Source organism: Panthera pardus, unplaced genomic scaffold, assembly GCF_024362965.1.
Source record: "Panthera pardus isolate Hobbes unplaced genomic scaffold, ASM2436296v1 HiC_scaffold_8, whole genome shotgun sequence".
NCBI classification, from domain to species: domain Eukaryota; kingdom Metazoa; phylum Chordata; class Mammalia; order Carnivora; family Felidae; genus Panthera; species Panthera pardus.
The window spans coordinates 149,106,410-149,125,447 of record NW_026527013.1 but is presented as its reverse complement, the minus strand read 5'-3'; the positions used below and the strand labels follow the sequence as shown (position 1 = coordinate 149,125,447).

Here is a 19,038-nt window from a genome sequence, read left to right as displayed (position 1 = left end):
ACAGAGCCCGATGTGGGGCTCGAACCCATGAACCGTGAGATCATGACCTGAGCCAAAGTTGGACGCTTCACTGACTGAGCCACGCAGGCCCCCAAATAAACTTTAAAAAAACAATAAAATAAAATTGGTGACAGTTAATAATTAAAAAAACAAAAAAAAAAATTCCAGGCCTGGGCCTTACCTTGGACCTCTTGAATCAGACTCTCTGGCACCGAGATCCAGCCATTAGTTTTGAGAAGTCCCCAGGGGACTGCAATGTGCAGAAAAGTCTGGGAACCACCAGTCTATAACCTCTCTGCTGAAGTGTGGCCCATGGACCCCCAGCAGGGGCATCGCCTGAGGTGGTTGTTAAACACCCCAGTCTCAGGCCTGACTTGGGATGTCCTGGCTCAGAATCCCTAGTTTCACGAGAGCCCCAGGTGGTCTGTGTGCACATGAATGCACGAGACACGGCATGGGACAGGCTGCTCATAGGGTTAAGTTCAGTGTCAGAGGCAGGAGCAACCTCAGAGACGGATGCAGATCTGAAATCATTGCTCAAAAAAAAAAAAAAAAAAAAAAAAAAAAGAAGAAGAGAAAAAGAAAACGAGGGGGGAAAAAAAAAGGTTGGATCAATAAGGAGGCAAAATTTGAGCTCCCAAGGAAATTTTTACAGATTTTCCAGGTATAAAATTTTATACTATGTTAAAAATACACAAATAATTGCCAGTATTTAAATGTGGGGGAGAGACCGAAGGAAGTCTGTTGCTTCAGCCTGAACACTATGCTTTAGCAAAGCTTCCTGAAGAGATTATCTGCAGACAGACCACCTTCCTTTTCCATAAATGATACACACATCCCCTTTTATTTCATTTCAGGCCTTTATACGATTTACTCCCCTATCTTATGCTCTCAAAATTCCCTACTTTAGTGCTGTTTTGCTTGTGAATGTCCTTTGCAGACCGGTTAACGTATGTAATTAATGTATTGATAAACTCTACCTTGAGATTTTTGGGCGGCTTGAAATTGAAGAACGTAGTCAGTTTGTTGTGAGAAGCATTAAGTTCTAGAAGGTAAGGCATACAACTCACACAGGACAAATCTGAGGGGAAAAACAAATACAGAACAAGATAAGCCAATAAAATAAAAATTAGACTAAGCCGTTAAAAACAGCATGTGTTACATCAGAACATTTTTTAATTACACCAGTTGCAGGCACTAAATTATTCCAAACAAGTGAAATGGAGAAAAATAGGAATGTGTGAAACATACCAAGTGTAGAAAGCTCTCCATGAGCTCCTAATTTGAACCTTCTTCCCCAGGGCCTCCCCACCACTCCCATCCCCCTTTTCAAGTGACCAGTGCACCTTCCATGTCCCAGCTCGCTCTCCCGTGCACTAACAGCCAAATGCTTCAAAAAGTACCAGCCTTGGAGCCAAGAACGAGAAACGAAAGCCTTAGATAATCCTCTTGATAATAGCCCCTAAGTAACTGAATTAAGTCTTTTCAGAAAGACCGAAAATGCCCCAGTTAGAGAACTTTCTTTGATATAAATTCAATTTTGTTGTAGTTGGACTGAATCCTAAACCTCATTAATTATTTGAAGTGATTTCAATTATTGCTATTATTTTACTTGGACTCTGGCTTGGTTTGGAAGCATGTCAGAGTTTTCCATTTTATCCCAAGCAAAGACTCTAAACCTCAAATACCAGGTAAAGGGTTGGGCTCCGACACTGGTACACATAAAACACAAAAACGGTGACGTGCTGTGCGGCCTTTCTCTGCCCCCTTAGGGCAGAGGCTCGCTTCTGGGCAGCAAGAGTTAGAAAAAGACACAGAAGACTCCTAGGAGGAGGATTTAGCAGGAACACCTGTTTCCACCTGAAAACAGTCATAATAACAGCACCCCCTGCTCTTTCTCTCTTTTCATTCTATGTCACAGGAGCAGCTATTAGGATCCCTCAGAGGAAGGCCCCTGGTGGGAGGATGGAGCCCCCACACCTGAAGCTGAGCCCACTGCTCCGCCCTGTCACCGGGTGGCAGACACACCCAGAGAAGGGGGCAAGGCCAGCAGCGAGGGCCCTGCCCAGGAGCAGGTGAAGCAGGCACCATGAGCGACAGCCACCGGGCCCGCCCCTTTCACAAGATCCCCACCAAATTCGACTTCATTCCTCTGCTCTAAGTCACACCCTTTGTTAGCCTGTCTTTATGGAACTGTTCTAGGACAGACAAATACAGAGACTTTAACACTTTGGTGGCAATTGATGCCGTGAAGGAAGGCCGCCCAGAAAAGGACACCTGAGAAACGGTCATTACTTCGCAAGTCTTGCCCATTTGTCCTTCTGAGCTCAGCTCCATGTCTAGCAGTCAGTAGTGGCCTCAACACTATAACCGTCCAGCAGCCCCCGAACCTCCCTGGAGCTGGTCTTTCTGTGGGCAGGTAGGTGCCGCACGGAGGAGCTGTCTTAAGCAGAAGCAGCAGCTACCACGCAGATGGAGATAAGGAAATGGCGAGTACGTCTCACGCTTTATGCACCACCAAAGCCTTCAAATCACTCTGACAGGGAAAAAAAATGCATGGTCTAGGTTGCTGGGCTTCTGACCCACGCAGGCCCAATGATCCCCACTCGGTGCAGTGACCCCCGTGTCCACCAGATGGCAGGAGTTCCTTGCGTCTACGACGGTGGTTCTCAAAGTGTGGTCGCGGACGGGGAAACATCCGCTTCCCCAGGGAACTAATTTAGAAATGCAAATCCTCAAGTCCCACCCCAGAGCTACAGAATCAGAAACTGAGGGTGGGGCACAGCCATCGGCGTTTTAACAGGCCCCCCAGGTGACTCTGATGCAAGGTGCAATCTGGTCTACATCATAACGTTTCAGAAAGCTGCGCCCTACAGTTGGTTCTCAAACACTTGATGAGCTACAAAAATGGGCCGTAAAAGATTAAAGAAGACTGATGTGAGGAAAGCGCCATTCGCAACTGTGGATGCCAGGGTATGAAGCCCCCACGGCTACACGGGGCAATTCCTTATCCAGGAAAGGAAACCAACCTTGGAGTGGTGGGGGGCGGGGCAGCTCCTGCCAGAACGAACGCTGAGAACTGTTTCCCAAGATTGGATACCTGGATTTGCTTTAAGATAACCCTGGGGAGGGACCCTAGGGTGGCCCAGCCGCCCCCTCCTGATCTCTGCTCAGGTCCTGATCTTTGCTTCAGGGATGGAGCCCTGGCCAGGCACTTCACTGACAGTGGGGAGCCTGCTTGAGATTCTCCCTCTCTCCTCTCTCTCTGCCCCTCCCCTGTTGGTGCAGGCTCGCGCTGTCTCTCTCTAAATAAATAAATAAATAAATAAACAAACAAACAAACATTTAAAAAATAAAACATTAAAAAAAAAAAAAACTAAAATAGCCCCCGGGAAGGTGGAGAGAGAGGTATAGGTGAAACCAGACGGGCCATGAGCCAATAAGTGTGGAATCTTGAATGTTCATTACAATAGTCTCCGATTGCACTTTTGTAATTTTCCATTAAAAAAAAAAAAGATTTAAAACAACTAGAAAAAAAGTAATAAGTCTTTCAAAACAGTAGCATTTGAGGAATAAACAATGCTGGAATATTTCTTAGCCACTGAAAAGCAAGGCTGAATTTTAATTACTGCTGTCATAGGAGGGGAAGAAATCAGACACGAGCCAGGGAAAACCGCATCGGCAACATTTAACTGTCACAATAAAGGCCAAAGAAGCGAGTGGAAAGACAATCAGTGAAGAAAACAGGTTCGAAGTAACAACTGCTGACTTCCACCGAAGTGTAAACAACACAGACACTGGCCACTTCGGCTTCAAATAAGACCAGAGAATTAGAAACAAGAATCAAGTTCCGAAGAAGATGTGACTAATTTCATTAGATGTGAGCAAGAGGTCACAACAAATACGTGACAGGGAACTACAAATGGTGAGAGTTGAGAGAGTCAACCACATGTATAGAGACGGCAGAAGAAGAGAGGAAAAAATAAATGTGTGAATCCCTGGTGCTCAAATAAGAACAGAGGTAACTGGCCAGAATTAAAATGTAGAAAGGCAAAATAAAGAAAAGAATCCATTAAAGGGGGAAAAAAGGGGGGGGGGGGACGGTGGGGACCAATTCATCTGCATTGAATAAACTAATAGTGGGAAAGACAAGGGAATCATCAAATATTCAGGAAGCATTTAAGAAGTAATGAGCCATCTCTTTCAAGGAAAAAACAAAGCAAACATTCAGTGGGCTACTCTTCAACATCACTGAGCGCATTTCAACGGTAGCATAACGTAATGTTTGCTGACCGGTGCCTCTTTCTTTACTCATCAGTCATGGTGACTTTTTTTTATATGCCAAGTAGAGCATCAATATGCAAATGAATCCACAATAGCATTTACATCAAGTTTGGTGGAATTAAACCATATCAGGTGCCGCAAAGCTTACATTTGGAAATAACTGAATGATCCATCAATCTACTAGAATGAAAATTACATACCTTCAATTTTATTTAGCGAAAGATCCAACTTTTGTAGGTGAACATATTCACAGAGAATGCTAATGTCAATTAAACCACAACCCTGAGAAAAGAAAAGGAAAAACGCTTTAATGTTGCTTCAGCCTTCTCATGACACGTAGAAATAATAGATGACAGAAAGAAATCCAGAATTTCTTTCAAAAGTGTAGTAATTAAATGAAAGAACTAAATCTGAAGCCTACTACTAACAGGATCTCAAAGCAGACTACAGACTCCTTTTAAAAATGCATTTCTCTGAAGCAGAACGTAGCTTGGAAAATTAGTGGTATTAGCAAGAACAAATACAACATGAAAAGGCAAATTAAAGCAATGTCACATAGACCTTTAGAGCAGAGTTTTATTATTAAAAAACAGAAACAAAACCAAACCAAAAAAACACATCACGTAATAGCAGTAAGGCCAAAGCCTTTCTCTAGTAGAAGGCAGATGCCTGGAATTTAAATGAAATGCTAAAGAGATCTCCTGTGTAATCAGGAGATCATTAATGACATTATCACCTACACTTAGACAGGGTCCTCCTATTCAAAGCTCCTCCTTCACGGTGATCTCCTCTGTTCAAATAAAACTGAGATCCATAGGGCAGACTATTCCCAATTTGGAGATGAGGAATATGAGGGACAGACAGGGATGTAAATAATTTAAAATCACACAGCAAGTTAGCATCAAAGTAGCTGATCCAAGTCTCCTCAATCCTTCTCCAGGATTCTTTCCACAGAATCTTGCTTCTAGAGAACTTCAGGATGGAGTGGAGGGGAATGTGGTCCCTTGGAACAGACTCTTATTACTGGTTTATGTTGCAGTGTCAGAATCAGAAAAAGCCAGCCAGTGAAGTATCATGATACGCAAGTTCTCTAATAGAATGATGATAAAAATGTTCAATGAAGGTGTAATAAATATGTACTGAAGGGGCGCCCGGGTGGCTTAGTCGGTTGAGCGTCCGACTTCGGCCCAGGTCATGGTCTCACGATTCGTGGGTTCGAGCCCCGCATCGGGCTCTGTGCTGACAGCTCAGAGCCTGGAGCCTGCTTTGGATTCTGTGTCTCCCTCTTTCTCTGCCTCTCCCCTACTTGTTCTCTCTCTCTCCCATGCTCTGTCTCTGAAAAATCAATAAAAACATTTTTAAAAATTTAAAAAAAAATATGTACTGAAAACCTACCAGGTACAAGGCATTGTGCACAATGAGAATTACAGTGCAATGGTGGAGTAGACCTATACGGTGCCCCTAAGAAACTCAGGACTTTGGGAGGAAAGCCTATGTACATACATAATAAGAAAAATTAGAAAATAACATGTAACCTAAGATATAAGGCGGGGGGGAATCACTAAACCAGGAAACCCTAAAAAAGTGTATTCAGTAAGACAGGTTATGAAGGCAACGTAATTCAACATGTAATATCTCAAATGTAAGGAGGTCAGCGGCAAAGTAAGTTAAGTGTCAGTCCATCTTGCTGAAATAAATTTCAAAGGATTGCTTTTTTTTTTGTAGATCAATTTAAGTCATAGCACTACGTACATAAGTAGAATACTGATTGAAATGGACTTGTATGGGGATATATTGGATGCTGGAATGATGTACCATCCCGATGCCTAACATAGGGCAATGCACATAGGATGCTCCCTGTAAGTTATTGCCTAACTGTCTGAGTCATCCACAAAATGTTATAAAGTGAAAAGAGTAAAAGATTACAGCCTTAATAGGCTGTCCTCGAAGGATAGGCAATAGAACCGGCACGGAAGAAACGAGCTTAACATTTCTTGGATAGTTTACTAGTTCAAATCCAAGACAGAACAAGATTGCGACTGTATATGCTTTGTTTGCCGTGAATTATATTTAGCCAAATTATGGTACAATAGCAAAATTTCAGTGTGCTTTTTTTCACCTATATGTCTGCATTTATTGTGTGGATCTCCAAGGAATATTTAATACTTTACAATATAAGGAAGCAAAAAGAGTTAAATTATTTCTCTCAGACTATAAAGAAACAAAAGCAAGAGTCTGTACTTTGCTCTTACAGCTTCTCTTATGATAAAAGTGCCAAGATTATGTGTTAGTATTGATATCTTGAAAATTGATGAATAACAGTATGTCTGGAAAGTGAGTTATAGCTCAAAGCTACTTGTTTCTTGATATGCTTAGGAGTGGGAGCGGAAAGTCAATACCAAAATACTTTGTTCCCTTGGATTTAGATATTAATTTTAGTCCTGGCACTGATCAGAGAGAAAATTCTTAAAGAATTTTTGATTGGTTTCACAGAGTTAAATTCAACTTCTGGAAAGAAAGCATTGATTACTATAATATAGACTACTTAAGATAAAAGCAAGAGTCTAAAGGGAATGGAAACAAAGGAATTCAGGGCCTGATTACTGGATTGCCCAGGGCTCTTTGATGCCTAACATTACAGAAATAACTCTTCTTGTCAGTCTCCATCAAATGCAAGACTCTGAGATCTAGGGCCACCCCAAAAGCTATGAGTATCAGGAAAAATAGATATGGTCCAACCAGTATCAAGACGTAGCCAACCCATGGTGATCTTGTCATACTCACTGATAAAGTTAGATTGAGGTAGACCTGCTCAGTGCCAGAACCTGAGCGCCCCAACTGGTGAAGGGCGTTGGCCACCACCTCCTCTCTCAGGACCCCATCAAATTCCTCCTGCAAAAAAACCCACAGACAAACAAACACCAGAGAGGACAAAGGACTTCCATTAGAAAAGAAACAATCCACGTCCTTATAGGCAGCACTTACCTTGTATATTACATACTCAGGAGCTGACCCCTCCAAAATTTACCAGCCCTGAAGAAAATTCTGTGTTGAGGACACATACATAGGACATATAATTAAATAAATATCTATCTAATCCGTGCTTTCATTGCCACTGCATTTCCAGGCCATCACTTGCTTTAGGTATTCACAGTGAATGAACACAATGGCAGTGGAAGCGTCACCATTAGTGGTGACAGCTACGTCGATTGCTTCTCTGTTCCAGGCACTAAGAGCTCTCAGTAAGCAACTCATTGAATCCTCTTGACAACCCTGAGGTAGGTACTCTTCGTTCCATTTTACAGATGAAGAAACTAAGGCTTCCAGGGGTTAACTTGCCTGAAACCACATAGCTAGTATATGACAGAAACTGAGGACAAACTTGAATCTGACTCCAGGGCAATTCCAACCACTGTACTAGACTGCTTGCCTACACCCAAAAGGATGGTTACATCCAAATTAAGGCAATTAAAAAAAAAATTTTTTTTTATGTTTATTTTTGAGAGAGAGAGAGAGAGGGAGCGCGAGCGCACGTGAGACACAGAATCCGAAACAGGTTCCAGGCTCTGCAGAGCCTGACTCAGGGCTCAAACCCAGGAGCTGTGAGATTATGACCTGAGCCGAAGTTGGATGCTTAACCAACTGAGCCACCCAGGCGCCCCAAGGCAATTACTCTTCTAAATCTGGTATTCTTGCTGGAAAAAATGGGTTCTTGATTTGCTTTCTATTAGCCAATTTTGCCAGATTCATACAATTTACAAGATTTATTCAAAGGATAATAATCATTTCCATAAGGGGGTTGGCCCTTGGTCCATAGAAAGCCATGAACCAGTGGTGACTCCACATGCCCTCTCCCCCGCACCCCCCCCAAAAGAAAACAAACAGAAGAGACAACAGGTAGATCAGTACTATGTTTGAACTGACTTCGACTCTACAATGACCAACACTTTAACACTAACACCAGCATGAGGACACAAAATCCAGTAATCCCATCAATCACACCAAGATAACTAACCATGACCAGCATGGGGACCATGATGGCAAAACACCCTTTCCAGCTCTGTACTCATTCAGGAATCAACAATGATGCTCAGGCCGCTGGTACTGAAGATGCAAGTACATAGGTGTATGCTACTAAAAAGAGGTTCTCCCCTGCCCCCAGCCCATTTCCACTAGCCCAGAGGAGCAAATATCGCTCATATGAAGATAGGGCACAGGCTTTGGGGCTGGGCAGGCTTGGCTTGAACGCCAGATCTGCCATTTTGAATTTACAACTTTGCCCATATTCTTCATCTATAAATAGGAAATTTTATTACCTTGTCTCAATGTTTTAGGGAAAATGAAAAAAAAAATAGTGCATATAAAGCTCTTAGTGCCTTGCCTAGAACTGTAGAAGTGTTCCCAATAAATGAGTTGTTTCTACTAATTGATGAAGTTAGAAATTCCACATCTTCATGTTTCATTCTTCCTTACCCATCAACCTGTTTACAAATGGAGGAAAGACACTCACTTTTCTTTTTTTTTATTTAAATTTTAGATAGTTAACATACCGTGCAATAGTCGTTTCAGGAGAATTCAGTGATCCATCACTTGCATATAACACCCAGTGCTCGTCACAACAGACACTCACTTTTCTAAATAAAGTTCTAACTTCTTATATAAACCCTGAGTAGGATTAGAGGTGGGGGTGTTACCTTCCCTCCCAAACTTTCCATCTAAACCTCTTATGTTTACCTGACCCACCCCTCTTTTTCCTGGATGTGAAAAGATATTATACCTCTGACTGATAGGAGGTAAATGTCTGTTTTTCAACATAGCCACTGATACGGAGACTGGCCACACCGTCAGCATGTTCCCAGATTCCCATAGCAAGCCTCCCCATGGCAACCCCCTCACACCTTCTTTGAGGTTCCTGCCATTTATCAGTATCACACCTTTCCCTTCTGATCTTGGGTCATTTTCAGACCTTTACAAGCCCTACCTTTATCTTGGATGGCTTCAGAATGCCTGAGGATGGCCATTCACCCCTACTACTCCCAAGCACATGCACGTACACATGTTTCTTTCTCAGCTCCAGGCACTTTAAATGATCTCTACTCAAGTTCCGCCACTCACTCCCATGGCCATGCCCTGGACTGGGCCATACCCAGTTAGTCATCATGCTAAACTGTTCCACCTTAGAAACCTCAGACCCTAGTATCCTACTCTGTGATCCTACAACTACCTGTCCTTCCACCTTTCCAACACCCACGCCCCCTGTTCTGTGAGGATGTCAAGATCTCCAGTTTGTTCCTCTTTCCCTTTCTGAGTCTATCTGTCCCCTCCTCCTCCCTTCTCTACTTGGTATGCCATGGGCAATTTCAGTGTCTCTCTACCCTCAAGTCTCTGACTGCTTGTCCCTTGACTGAAACTACCATGTACACGCCCAAACCTGAATCAAGTTCACAATCAACTACTGTGCTGAGGCGGGACGGTGTCATGTTCATCATTCATTTGGGATAAAAATCTTTATAGCAGGCCAGGCACATGCCAGCCAGGATGCTGGGCTCAGTGGACAGAATTATGAATAAGACATAGTGCCTATCCTTAAGGGATTTACAATTCAATCTGGGAGCCAGACAAGTACACAAGCAATTTCAATAGTTTGATAAATATTACAATACAAGTGAGCAGGGTGCTTTGACTATAAGCAGGGCATCCATTTTATGTCAGTTCTAGTGGGGATTAGGAGGTTAGCAAAGGCTTGCTGGGGGAGAAAGCAATGAGGTTGAGACCCAAGTAACTGAGTTGTTCTGGCGAAGGGGAAGAAAGGGCAGGAAGGAGGACCAGGAAGGGTACTGCAGGCAAAAGGGGCAACGTGTACAAAATTCCAAAGGCAAAGGTGTGCATGGCCCACTGGGGAAACGATGAGCAGCTCAAAACAGCTGAAGCATAAAGTGGGAGGGGGAATACAGTGCATGGTAGCTGGTGGGCGCTCAAACATGGCTAAGTGAATTCATAAACCTCTCCTGCCTTTGAGCTGAGTGGGCTGGGAGAGGCCTCACAACCATGCATGCTGGTACCACTGCAGAGTCAACTCTTAGCTTGGCCTGGTGATATTCCAGTCCTCTGCTCTGTATCAGCTGCCTTCTACCTCTGACCTTGGCTACCGAGTCTTCATCCATTCCTCCAGCCTTCAGGTGCCTCTACTCCTTAGTCCTTGCTCTCAGCAGGTGCACTTCTCCGTTTCCAAGGCAAAGCAGAAGCAGTCAGGCATCAACCCCCTCAGCGTTCTGCACCTGTTCCTGGGCAGTGTTCTGCCCTTCACTGGGGTCTCAGAGGCAGACTGCTTTCTTGTCCACACTCAGGGCCCCTGCCTCCTGTTTCCTCAGGGACCTGGCTCAGGGACCAGCCACTTACCTGGGCCCAGGCCCTGTCACTTCTCCAGCTGTACAAGTCTGTGAGTCTCTTCAATCCTACACACTGCTTTAGCTATAGTTTCCCTAAATAACCAAGCTAGAGCAGAATTGCTTTTTCATCCTTTAGTGCCCCCTTGCTCACCCCCCTGTCACTCTTCAACTCCCTTCAGTTGGGCTTCTGCCTTCACCACATTACAAAACCACATGAGCCAAGGTCTCCAACTGCCCTCAAATGGGCAAAGCCAATGAGCACTTATTAGACCCCTTCCCACTTAACCTACTGGCAGCACAACTCATTTCCATGGTCTTGAGACTCTTTCTTGCCTTGGTTTCCCATCACACAGCTCTTCTCTTCTTCTCCTTCTCCTTCTCTTACCATTTCTTTCCACCTTCCTTCCCTGATTCCTCTTCATCTGCTGGCGACTTAAATACCTATACCCCCTGGGGGTCTTCCCTTGGCCCTCATCTCCTCTTTCTAGATGGCCTCACAGACTCCAGTGCTGAGTATCTCAGGTCTCCTACACTTAGGCCCCCTCCCCTGATTTCCAGACTCATGTGATGCATAAAACCAACCCATTCATGCACAGCTGCACCTGTCCCCGTTTCCTATTGTGGTCAGTGGCCTTAACACACCCCCAGACCATGCCATAGACCTAACAGTCATCCTATACTCACAATATTTAATAACTTAAATATTTTAAATGTCTTCATTTTAAGCTCCCTTTCCATCCCCACTCCCACTGCTTTGATCCAGACTCTTGTTTCTCCTCCATAGACATTGCTAGAGTCTTCTCATTGACATCCCTGTCTCCAGTCCTACCATCAGGGCAGTTCTAATCAATCTAATCTAATCTAATCTAATCTAATCTAATCAGGGAGGCTCCTCTCTGCTCAGACACCCAAGTCTACAGTCTGTAAAACAGCATAAAACCCTCCACAATCTGACCCCCACCTCAGCTGCTCTCACCTGTAAATCATCAGTAGGAACAGCTGCCATCTCCCTGCCCACACAACCCCATCCACCAGGACAAGGGTCTGCTTCCCTCAAAGTCTCCCATGATCCCTGCCATCCAGGTGTCATCTGTACACAGCTCTGTGGATAACGCTTGAGATGCTGAAGAGCTGTGACTTACATTCTTATCTGACCTTGAGAGGAGGGACCACGAATGTCCTCAATTATGTTCTCATCTTCTGTCTTTACTATTGCTATTATGCATTACCTCTATAATTTTTAGGAACCTACTCTTCATCAGACACTGTATCAAGAGTTTTAACAGACTTTCTTATTCAATTTGCTATTTATAACTGCCCCATGAGTAGGTATCATTTACCCACAGTTACTAGCAGAGTGCTTTTGATGCATCAGACACCTGTCGTGGGCCCAGATGCTTCTGCCCTATATAGTCAAAGTGTGCTTCCTACGTAGCAATCTTTCAGTGAATGTGTGTTCAAAGTCAGCTAAATTAACCAAATCACTTAATGAGCTATACTTATCAGATAAAAAACATGTGCATTATGACTTGTATCAGTAACAGTAAAAATAATGTATTTTTAAGTATTTACACACATAGGTTCTTGTTTAATTCTCACATCTCCTGTGAGGTAGGTATTATTAGAATTCCCAGATTATAGATGAGACATAGAGGTGAAATAAATTGCTCAAAATCTCAAAACCAACCGAAGGCTGTACATAAATCTTTGACTGCAAAGGCAGTGTTCTGAACAGTCTGTCTGTGCTACCTCCTTACCTCCTTAAGTTCACCAGGGCTCCGGAGACTAATCACATTATAGGCACTCAAGAACCACTGGGACCATCACAGCATTATAAACCTTAACCAGGCTAGCAGATGGACATAAATCTCTGAACATGAAAGTCTAAATCTTTGCTTTTATAAGCTTTCAGTTTATTCGGCATATTAAAACTTATTCGATACCATAAAATGCTAAAGCAGGATGTCAGAACACAAAATAAATATTAATACTTAGAATATGAGTGGAGGAAATAATAAACTTTTCCACACACAGCCTACAAGCCAGGAATAACCAGTTCAAGTCAACCCCCACTATGGTTTGTTAATGGCATACTGAAGACAGATTAACACCGGCACTAATGAACCCCACAGCCCAAGAGCATGCGTTAATTAGAATAATAAAGTAAACCGGTGATTCACCTGCGAATTCCTTTGGGGGAAGCTGGTAGAAACCATGCAAACATCTCAAAGTTGTAAAAACACTGCTACAGTTTTGCAATAGACACGGTGAAGGGTAGCGAAGTACATCACCAAAGGATGAATAAAATAAGAAATAATTTTCTATTGCCCACTTTAAGAAAAACTAATTGTGTAACAAGCCCATATAGGTGGAGGTAGAAGAAGAGGAGAGTCTAAATGGGAGGTAAGGGCAGGAAAATGAGCCAAATGTTGAAAGTGGGCAAAAGGATGTTACAAAAGAAGGGAACCTAAGTAGGAAAAGAGTGCAGTTCATTAATGGTAGGACTGGAATAACACGGGACCGCGCAAATTACAGAGGCGTGAATAGGAAGAAAGAGGACAAATGAGGAAAGGAGTCTGTGAAAGAGAACAGGAATAACAAAGAAATACATGCTAAGAAAATGGGCAAAGATGAGAAGTGGTGAAGCCAGAATGTCACATAATGTCACAGGGGATACTGGGAACATTCTATTTCTCTGTAGTCTATCTACTTTGGAAAAGAATTTGGAGCAGTTTATACTATGAAGGAAGAGGAAAGGGGAGAGGAAAAACCTTAAAAAAAAAAAAACTATTAAAATTAAGAAAAATACTGATTCTGAGTTTCCTGGCAGCCAAGACAAAGAGGAAAATCCAATGGTTTATTCAAAGCAAGCCAATCAATGTGTGTTTTTGAAGGAAAGCAAACAATGTCTTAGAGACCAAGGGAAGGAAGTGATAAGAGGTAGAAAGGGACCAACTCCCCACTCCTCCCACCCCTGCAAAAAACCCCAAAACCTAGGCCAGGGGGTAAAAAAGGAAGAGGATGATGATGAGTGTAGGAAAGAAGTAGAATTGGGTAATGTTTAGAAAAGGTATTGTAGAAAAGAGAGAATTTATATTAAGGTGAAGGCAATTAATGTGAACGTCAGGCAATACAGATGGGAATTTAAGAAACATTCCCCACCTGTGAAAATACTACCACAGTGAGCCAGCTGCTCGAACATTCTAAGGGTCTTTCTCTGGTGGGTGGACGGGTGGGTGTGTGGGTGTGCGTGTCTTGCATAATGCATTATACACCCCTGGCAGAAGCAATACATTAAACTTCTAAGTCACTTAATGTTTGAGTTCGCGCTTATCAGATTACATCACGAGAGTAATTTTTTGTTTCCTCGAGGAAGGAGGATGAAGGGACTGCAAGCTGGAGAGTGTTGGAGCACTTCACAAAAATCACAGAAAAGGGTGTAGAGGATGCCAAAGACGAACTCTGCCTCTTCACCATACTGTCGAAGCACAACTTTTAAAAGCTAAATGTAGAACTCCTATACAAATAGGTGGAAACTGTTTCATGAGGACGCTGTGTAACTTGACTCTTAAGAAACCAAAAGTGCTACTGAGAAATAAAGGAGACGCGGGGAAATATAACAGGCCAAGGGTGAGGAGGGAAGAAAGGGGCGGGAGCCTAGGCGCGGGACATTGCCGCCTGAGTAGCAGGGCCGGACGCCCGGAGAAGGGAGCGAGCGGGGGAGGGGAGGGGGGAAGGCACACCTCCAAATTCGGCATCTCGGACTCTGAGGACTCCTCGGATTCCACTTCGCCCTCGCCCTCGTCCCCGCAGTCCTGTCCGTCCGCGTCCGACTCCACAGAGCGGTGAACGAGCTGCGGGAGCAGGTAGGAGGAGGCTCTGTGGAAAGTACCTTTCCGTCTCTGCCCCATGGGGGAAGAAGACCAGCAAGACTGACGCTCTTTTTCTGAGCGCGACAGTATCGACTGGGCTCCGCGTCGTGAACTACCCTGGAGAGAGGAAGGCATCGGCCACTGGGGATCGCTCCCGGCGGTCGCCATCTTGTTTACCGGGTTGCCTAGGAGACTGCCGCCAGGGGAGGAGGAGCCGCAAGGGATTCTGGGCTGTCATCTCCCGCTCCTCCGCGCGTCCTCGCTTAAGGTCTGCGCCGTCCCTGGAGCTTGACTTTTTCTTTGGTTTTTGTTTAGTTCGTTCGGTCGCTGGCTTCGTTTCTTTTTGCTTGTCTTTCTCATTTTCACCTTTTTTCTCCGCACTGCTTTGGTCTCCAGTTGTTTTCTCCTGGCCTGGTGGCCCCTCTTAGAGAATTTTCATCCCCCCCTAAGATCACCTGTGAGCCTCCTTCCCGCACCTGCCTCATTCACAAAGGCTCTTTCCGCGGAGTGGTACTTTGAAAGTGTTAGTCTGATGCTCTCTGTTGGAAAGCTAATTAACACTGAAATTTTACTCTATGCGGACCGCGGTGTTAGGAGACGAGGTCGTGCATAAATGAAATACAAGACATGGTTCCTGTCCTTCTTACTTAATTGCGGGTAATAAAGAGAAACTACCAGACGAGGACTGAGGGCTGATCTGCAATTAATTTACATTACCCGCCCCTCTTCCCCCAAATGATAAGCCATGTCCTTGGGGAGAAACACGGGTTATGGTCTAACAATCCAAAGAAGAAAAAAACGATTGTCAAATTGACACTGTATCTGAAAGCCTCTGAAAAGCTATTAACATCCCATAAATAATTGTATTAGTCAAGTGACCTGCATTGGTAATTATTTTTATCTTGTTGCATAGGTTCCCTGTGCAGTTTCATAAAATACTCTTGCAAGATTACAAAGCATGATTTTATGCTAGTGTGATTTTATGTGACCCAAATCCCATAGCCTTGAGCTCCACAAAGTAGACACTCTATGGAAAAGCAGAATAAAAATTATAGTAACTATTATTGCCATAGCGATGACAATAGAAATCCTTGCAGGGAAGTCGCCCTCATCTTCCTGGCCTTACAGGGCCTTTTCTCCATGCTTCAGTGAAAGCAGTTGCAAATACAAAATGATCCTGTCAATGGCTGTCAGGGGAGAAGGAGAAAAAATCCTTATGGACACCATCCATTGACTATTATCTTTCTCAGTGCTTGAGGGACCGTTAAAACTGACATAAAGCTTTCAGAATTACCTTCCTTCATTATCTTGCTAGTCATAAATGTAAAGGCCACAATGAAAGTATCTCTTTTTGCTTGGCTCATCTCGCTGCTTGCTTATTTCTTTTTCCAGGGGGTAGAGACTCCTCCAAGGGATTTTTTCTTCACTGTCACCCCCGCAGGACCTGGCTCTAGATAACTGACATAGGGAAGAAGGGGGCAGAGAGTATAAAAATGGAAACCCAGTGTAGTTTTGGTTTCTTAAAATAACTTTTTTTTTTAAATTTTTTTTTTTCAACGTTTATTTATTTTTGGGACAGAGAAAGACAGAGCATGAACGGGGGAGGGACAGAGAGAGAGGGAGACACAGAATCGGAAACAGGCTCCAGGCTCTGAGCCATCAGCCCAGAGCCTGATGCGGGGCTCGAACTCACGGATCGTGGGATCGTGAGATCGTGACCTGGCTGAAGTCGGACGCTTAACCAACTGCGCCACCCAGGCGCCCCTTAAAATAACTTAATCAGCATTTCTAGCAAAGCAAGATTTGCCAGTGTTAATCTATTGAGGACAATGCCTTAAGACAGAGTTAGGACATGTCAAAGAATAATTTTCAAAAAACATGATTCTCATACAAAAAACTGAATGAAACACGGGAAAGATTTTATTCAACTCATTAAGTAATGAGAAAACCAGTATGATGGTTACAGGGTATTCAGAATAGACAAAGAAAGGCATTCTGAAATAAGTTCACTAAGTTAAAGGGGGAAAAAAACTGGTTAATGCCCTGCAGGATATAAGACTATACCTTTGGAATCAGGTATTTCTAAGTGCTTTCTTTTCACCTTCACATTTACCCTATGTCTATCCCCATTTGACAGATGAGGTAACTGAGGCCCAGAGAAGTTAAGTGACTGGCCCAAATTCAAGTGGTGGTGCTAAGATCCAAACCCAGAATGTTCAATTACCATTAGTGCAGATGGATAATGTGAGTCAAGGTAAAGGGACACAAGGGGTGTCAGAAGCATCAGTTAATGTTCTTAAGGATAAATAAAAGAATTCACTCGAATGACCCTTTCATATATAATCATAGCATGTCAGAACTAAAAATAATTTAAAAGCTTATCTTACTGAATTTTCCCTTTTATAGAAGAAGGAATTGATGGTCCACCAGAGACAAAAACTTGCCCCAAATCACCTGACTTGTTAGCAGCTGAGCAGGAATTTGGACTTCTCGTTGAGTTTGGACTTCTCGTTGCTCAATCTTTGCTCTTGCTACTTCACCAAAATGCTCCCTAAGCTGGAATTGTATGAAAAGAATCCCTACTTTGGGATTCTGGGCATCAAAAAAGAAGGCATGGGGCGCCTGGGTGGCTCAGTCGGTTAAGCATCCGACTTCAGCTCAGGTCACGATCTTGCGGTCTGTGAGTTCGAGCCCCGCGTCGGGCTCTGGGCTGATGGCTCAGAGCCTGGAGCCTGCTTCCGATTCTGTGTCTCCTTCTCTCTCTGCCCCTCCCCCGTTCATGCTCTGTCTCTCTCTGTCTCAAAAATAAATAAAAAACGTTAAAAAAATTAAAAAAAAAAAAAGAAGGCATTATCTCTATAAAAGTTGTGTTACCAGGTAGAGAAGACAGAATTAGGCAGAGGGAGAAGAGGTGAGGGCAGGGAGTATTTTGTCTAATCTCTTACTAGCATAAAACATCAGTAATTGCTTCCATTTTTGCAGGGCTCACGGTAAACGAGGCCTATGCTCCGTGCTATACATATCTCAGTTTATTATTCCAATTGCTCTCTGGAATAGGAATAGATACCCCCATTTTACAAGGGGAAGAATGATGCTCCAAAACGCCAAGCAAATTGCACAGTCACATGGCTTGTGTCTACACCAAGATTCCAACTCAAGTCTTACTGGATCCCAAGCCTCTGATCTTAACCATTAGTACTCTGCCTTCTCGGAAGTATGAATTAGTTTCTCAGGAAGTAATTGTCAGGCACAGAGAGCCTGGCCTTGGTGAGATACTGAAAATTTTAGTGCATGCGCATACGCGTGTGTGTTGGGGGCCAGGCAGGAAGACCCTAGGGTTCTGGGACCAGGGAAGTAGAGTGGGGTGGGCAGGAAATGGGATATAATAATCCAGGAGAGGAGGGTCTTCTGTGATAGCCCTGGATCCTTTCCACTGTGGATGAGAGGAAGGAGAAAGTGGAATAGTATCACCATGGTGCTGAACGGCACCTCTCTTGAGGACATACAGAATAGGCTACTGGGAGGGCAGAATCAAAGCGGTCAAGAGCTGCAGTCTGAAAGAAGGTGCTAATTAGAGCTTTAGCTACTAGGTAGCTTTGCCCCAATAATATTATTTACCCTTACTCTTAACTTTTCTGTGTGGAACAGGGGTCTCCCCCAGTCTGGAGCCAGCATGCTAACGTAATTGACAATGGGAAGAAAAGGCAGGGACAGACTCTCTGTTTCCTGTATTTAGGGAGAGTACATTCCCAGGAGTACAGATGTCAGACAAAGCAAGGAATGTGTGCCTCTATCCCCTTCATGTACCCAATTTTGCACCCCCTTCCCAATTTTGTGTGACGAAAAACAGGCTGGACAGTGCTCCTCAGGAATCTGAGATGGCAGCACCTTGAACTCATGGTGCTTTTTATGGAATACTTAAATTTTTACAGAATATCATGAAATGGGAGGATAGGCCATAGGAGGCACCATTGCTATGACAATAACAATGAAAACATAAGCACAACGAATGTTTATGAGTACTTACTATGTGCCAGGTATCCTTATAAGTGCTTTATATATATTAACTCATTAAATCCCTGTAAGGACCTTACAAAGTAGAGATTAATATTATCCCCATATTGTAGATGAGTAATATAGGCTAGAGAGGTTATAACTCACTCAACCTACTTTGTCACACAGTTGCAAAGCTAGGACTCCAAAGGACACAGCTTGGTTTCCCAGCCCACATCCTTAATCAAAACACTATACTTCCATTCAACCACTTTAGTAAAAGCTTGTGGGGATGTTATGGATTGAATTTTTGTGCCCTCCCCTTCCCCCACCCAAATTCAAATGTTGAAATCTAATCTCCAATGTGATGGTATAAGGAGGTGCGGGGTCTCAGAGGTGATTAGGTCATAAAAGTGGAGTTCTCTTGAATGGGATTACAAGAGGCCAGAGAGCTAGCTTCCACTGTCTGCCCTCTGAGGGTTCAAGGGGAAGGTGGCAGT

At 43.7% G+C, this 19,038-nt stretch overlaps 1 protein-coding gene across 3 annotated transcripts in view; it reads right to left on the bottom strand.

The window, feature by feature from the left end:
• Positions 1-14,769, bottom strand: part of LRGUK (leucine rich repeats and guanylate kinase domain containing) — a 109,249-nt gene extending 94,480 nt beyond the window's left edge. For 2 of the 3 annotated variants that reach the window (XM_053897576.1, XM_019452783.2), the window contains exons 1-4: positions 14,417-14,769; positions 7,069-7,176; positions 4,485-4,566; positions 981-1,081 (exon numbers count right to left, since the gene is read on the bottom strand). In XM_053897576.1, coding sequence (XP_053753551.1) covers positions 981-1,081; positions 4,485-4,566; positions 7,069-7,176; positions 14,417-14,713 — 588 coding nt within the window. In that variant the 5' untranslated portion in view covers positions 14,714-14,769. The remainder of the gene's footprint in view (positions 1-980; positions 1,082-4,484; positions 4,567-7,068; positions 7,177-14,416) is intronic. The other variant, XM_019452784.2, reaches the window with a different exon arrangement.
• Between the last annotated feature and the right edge of the window lie 4,269 nt (positions 14,770-19,038).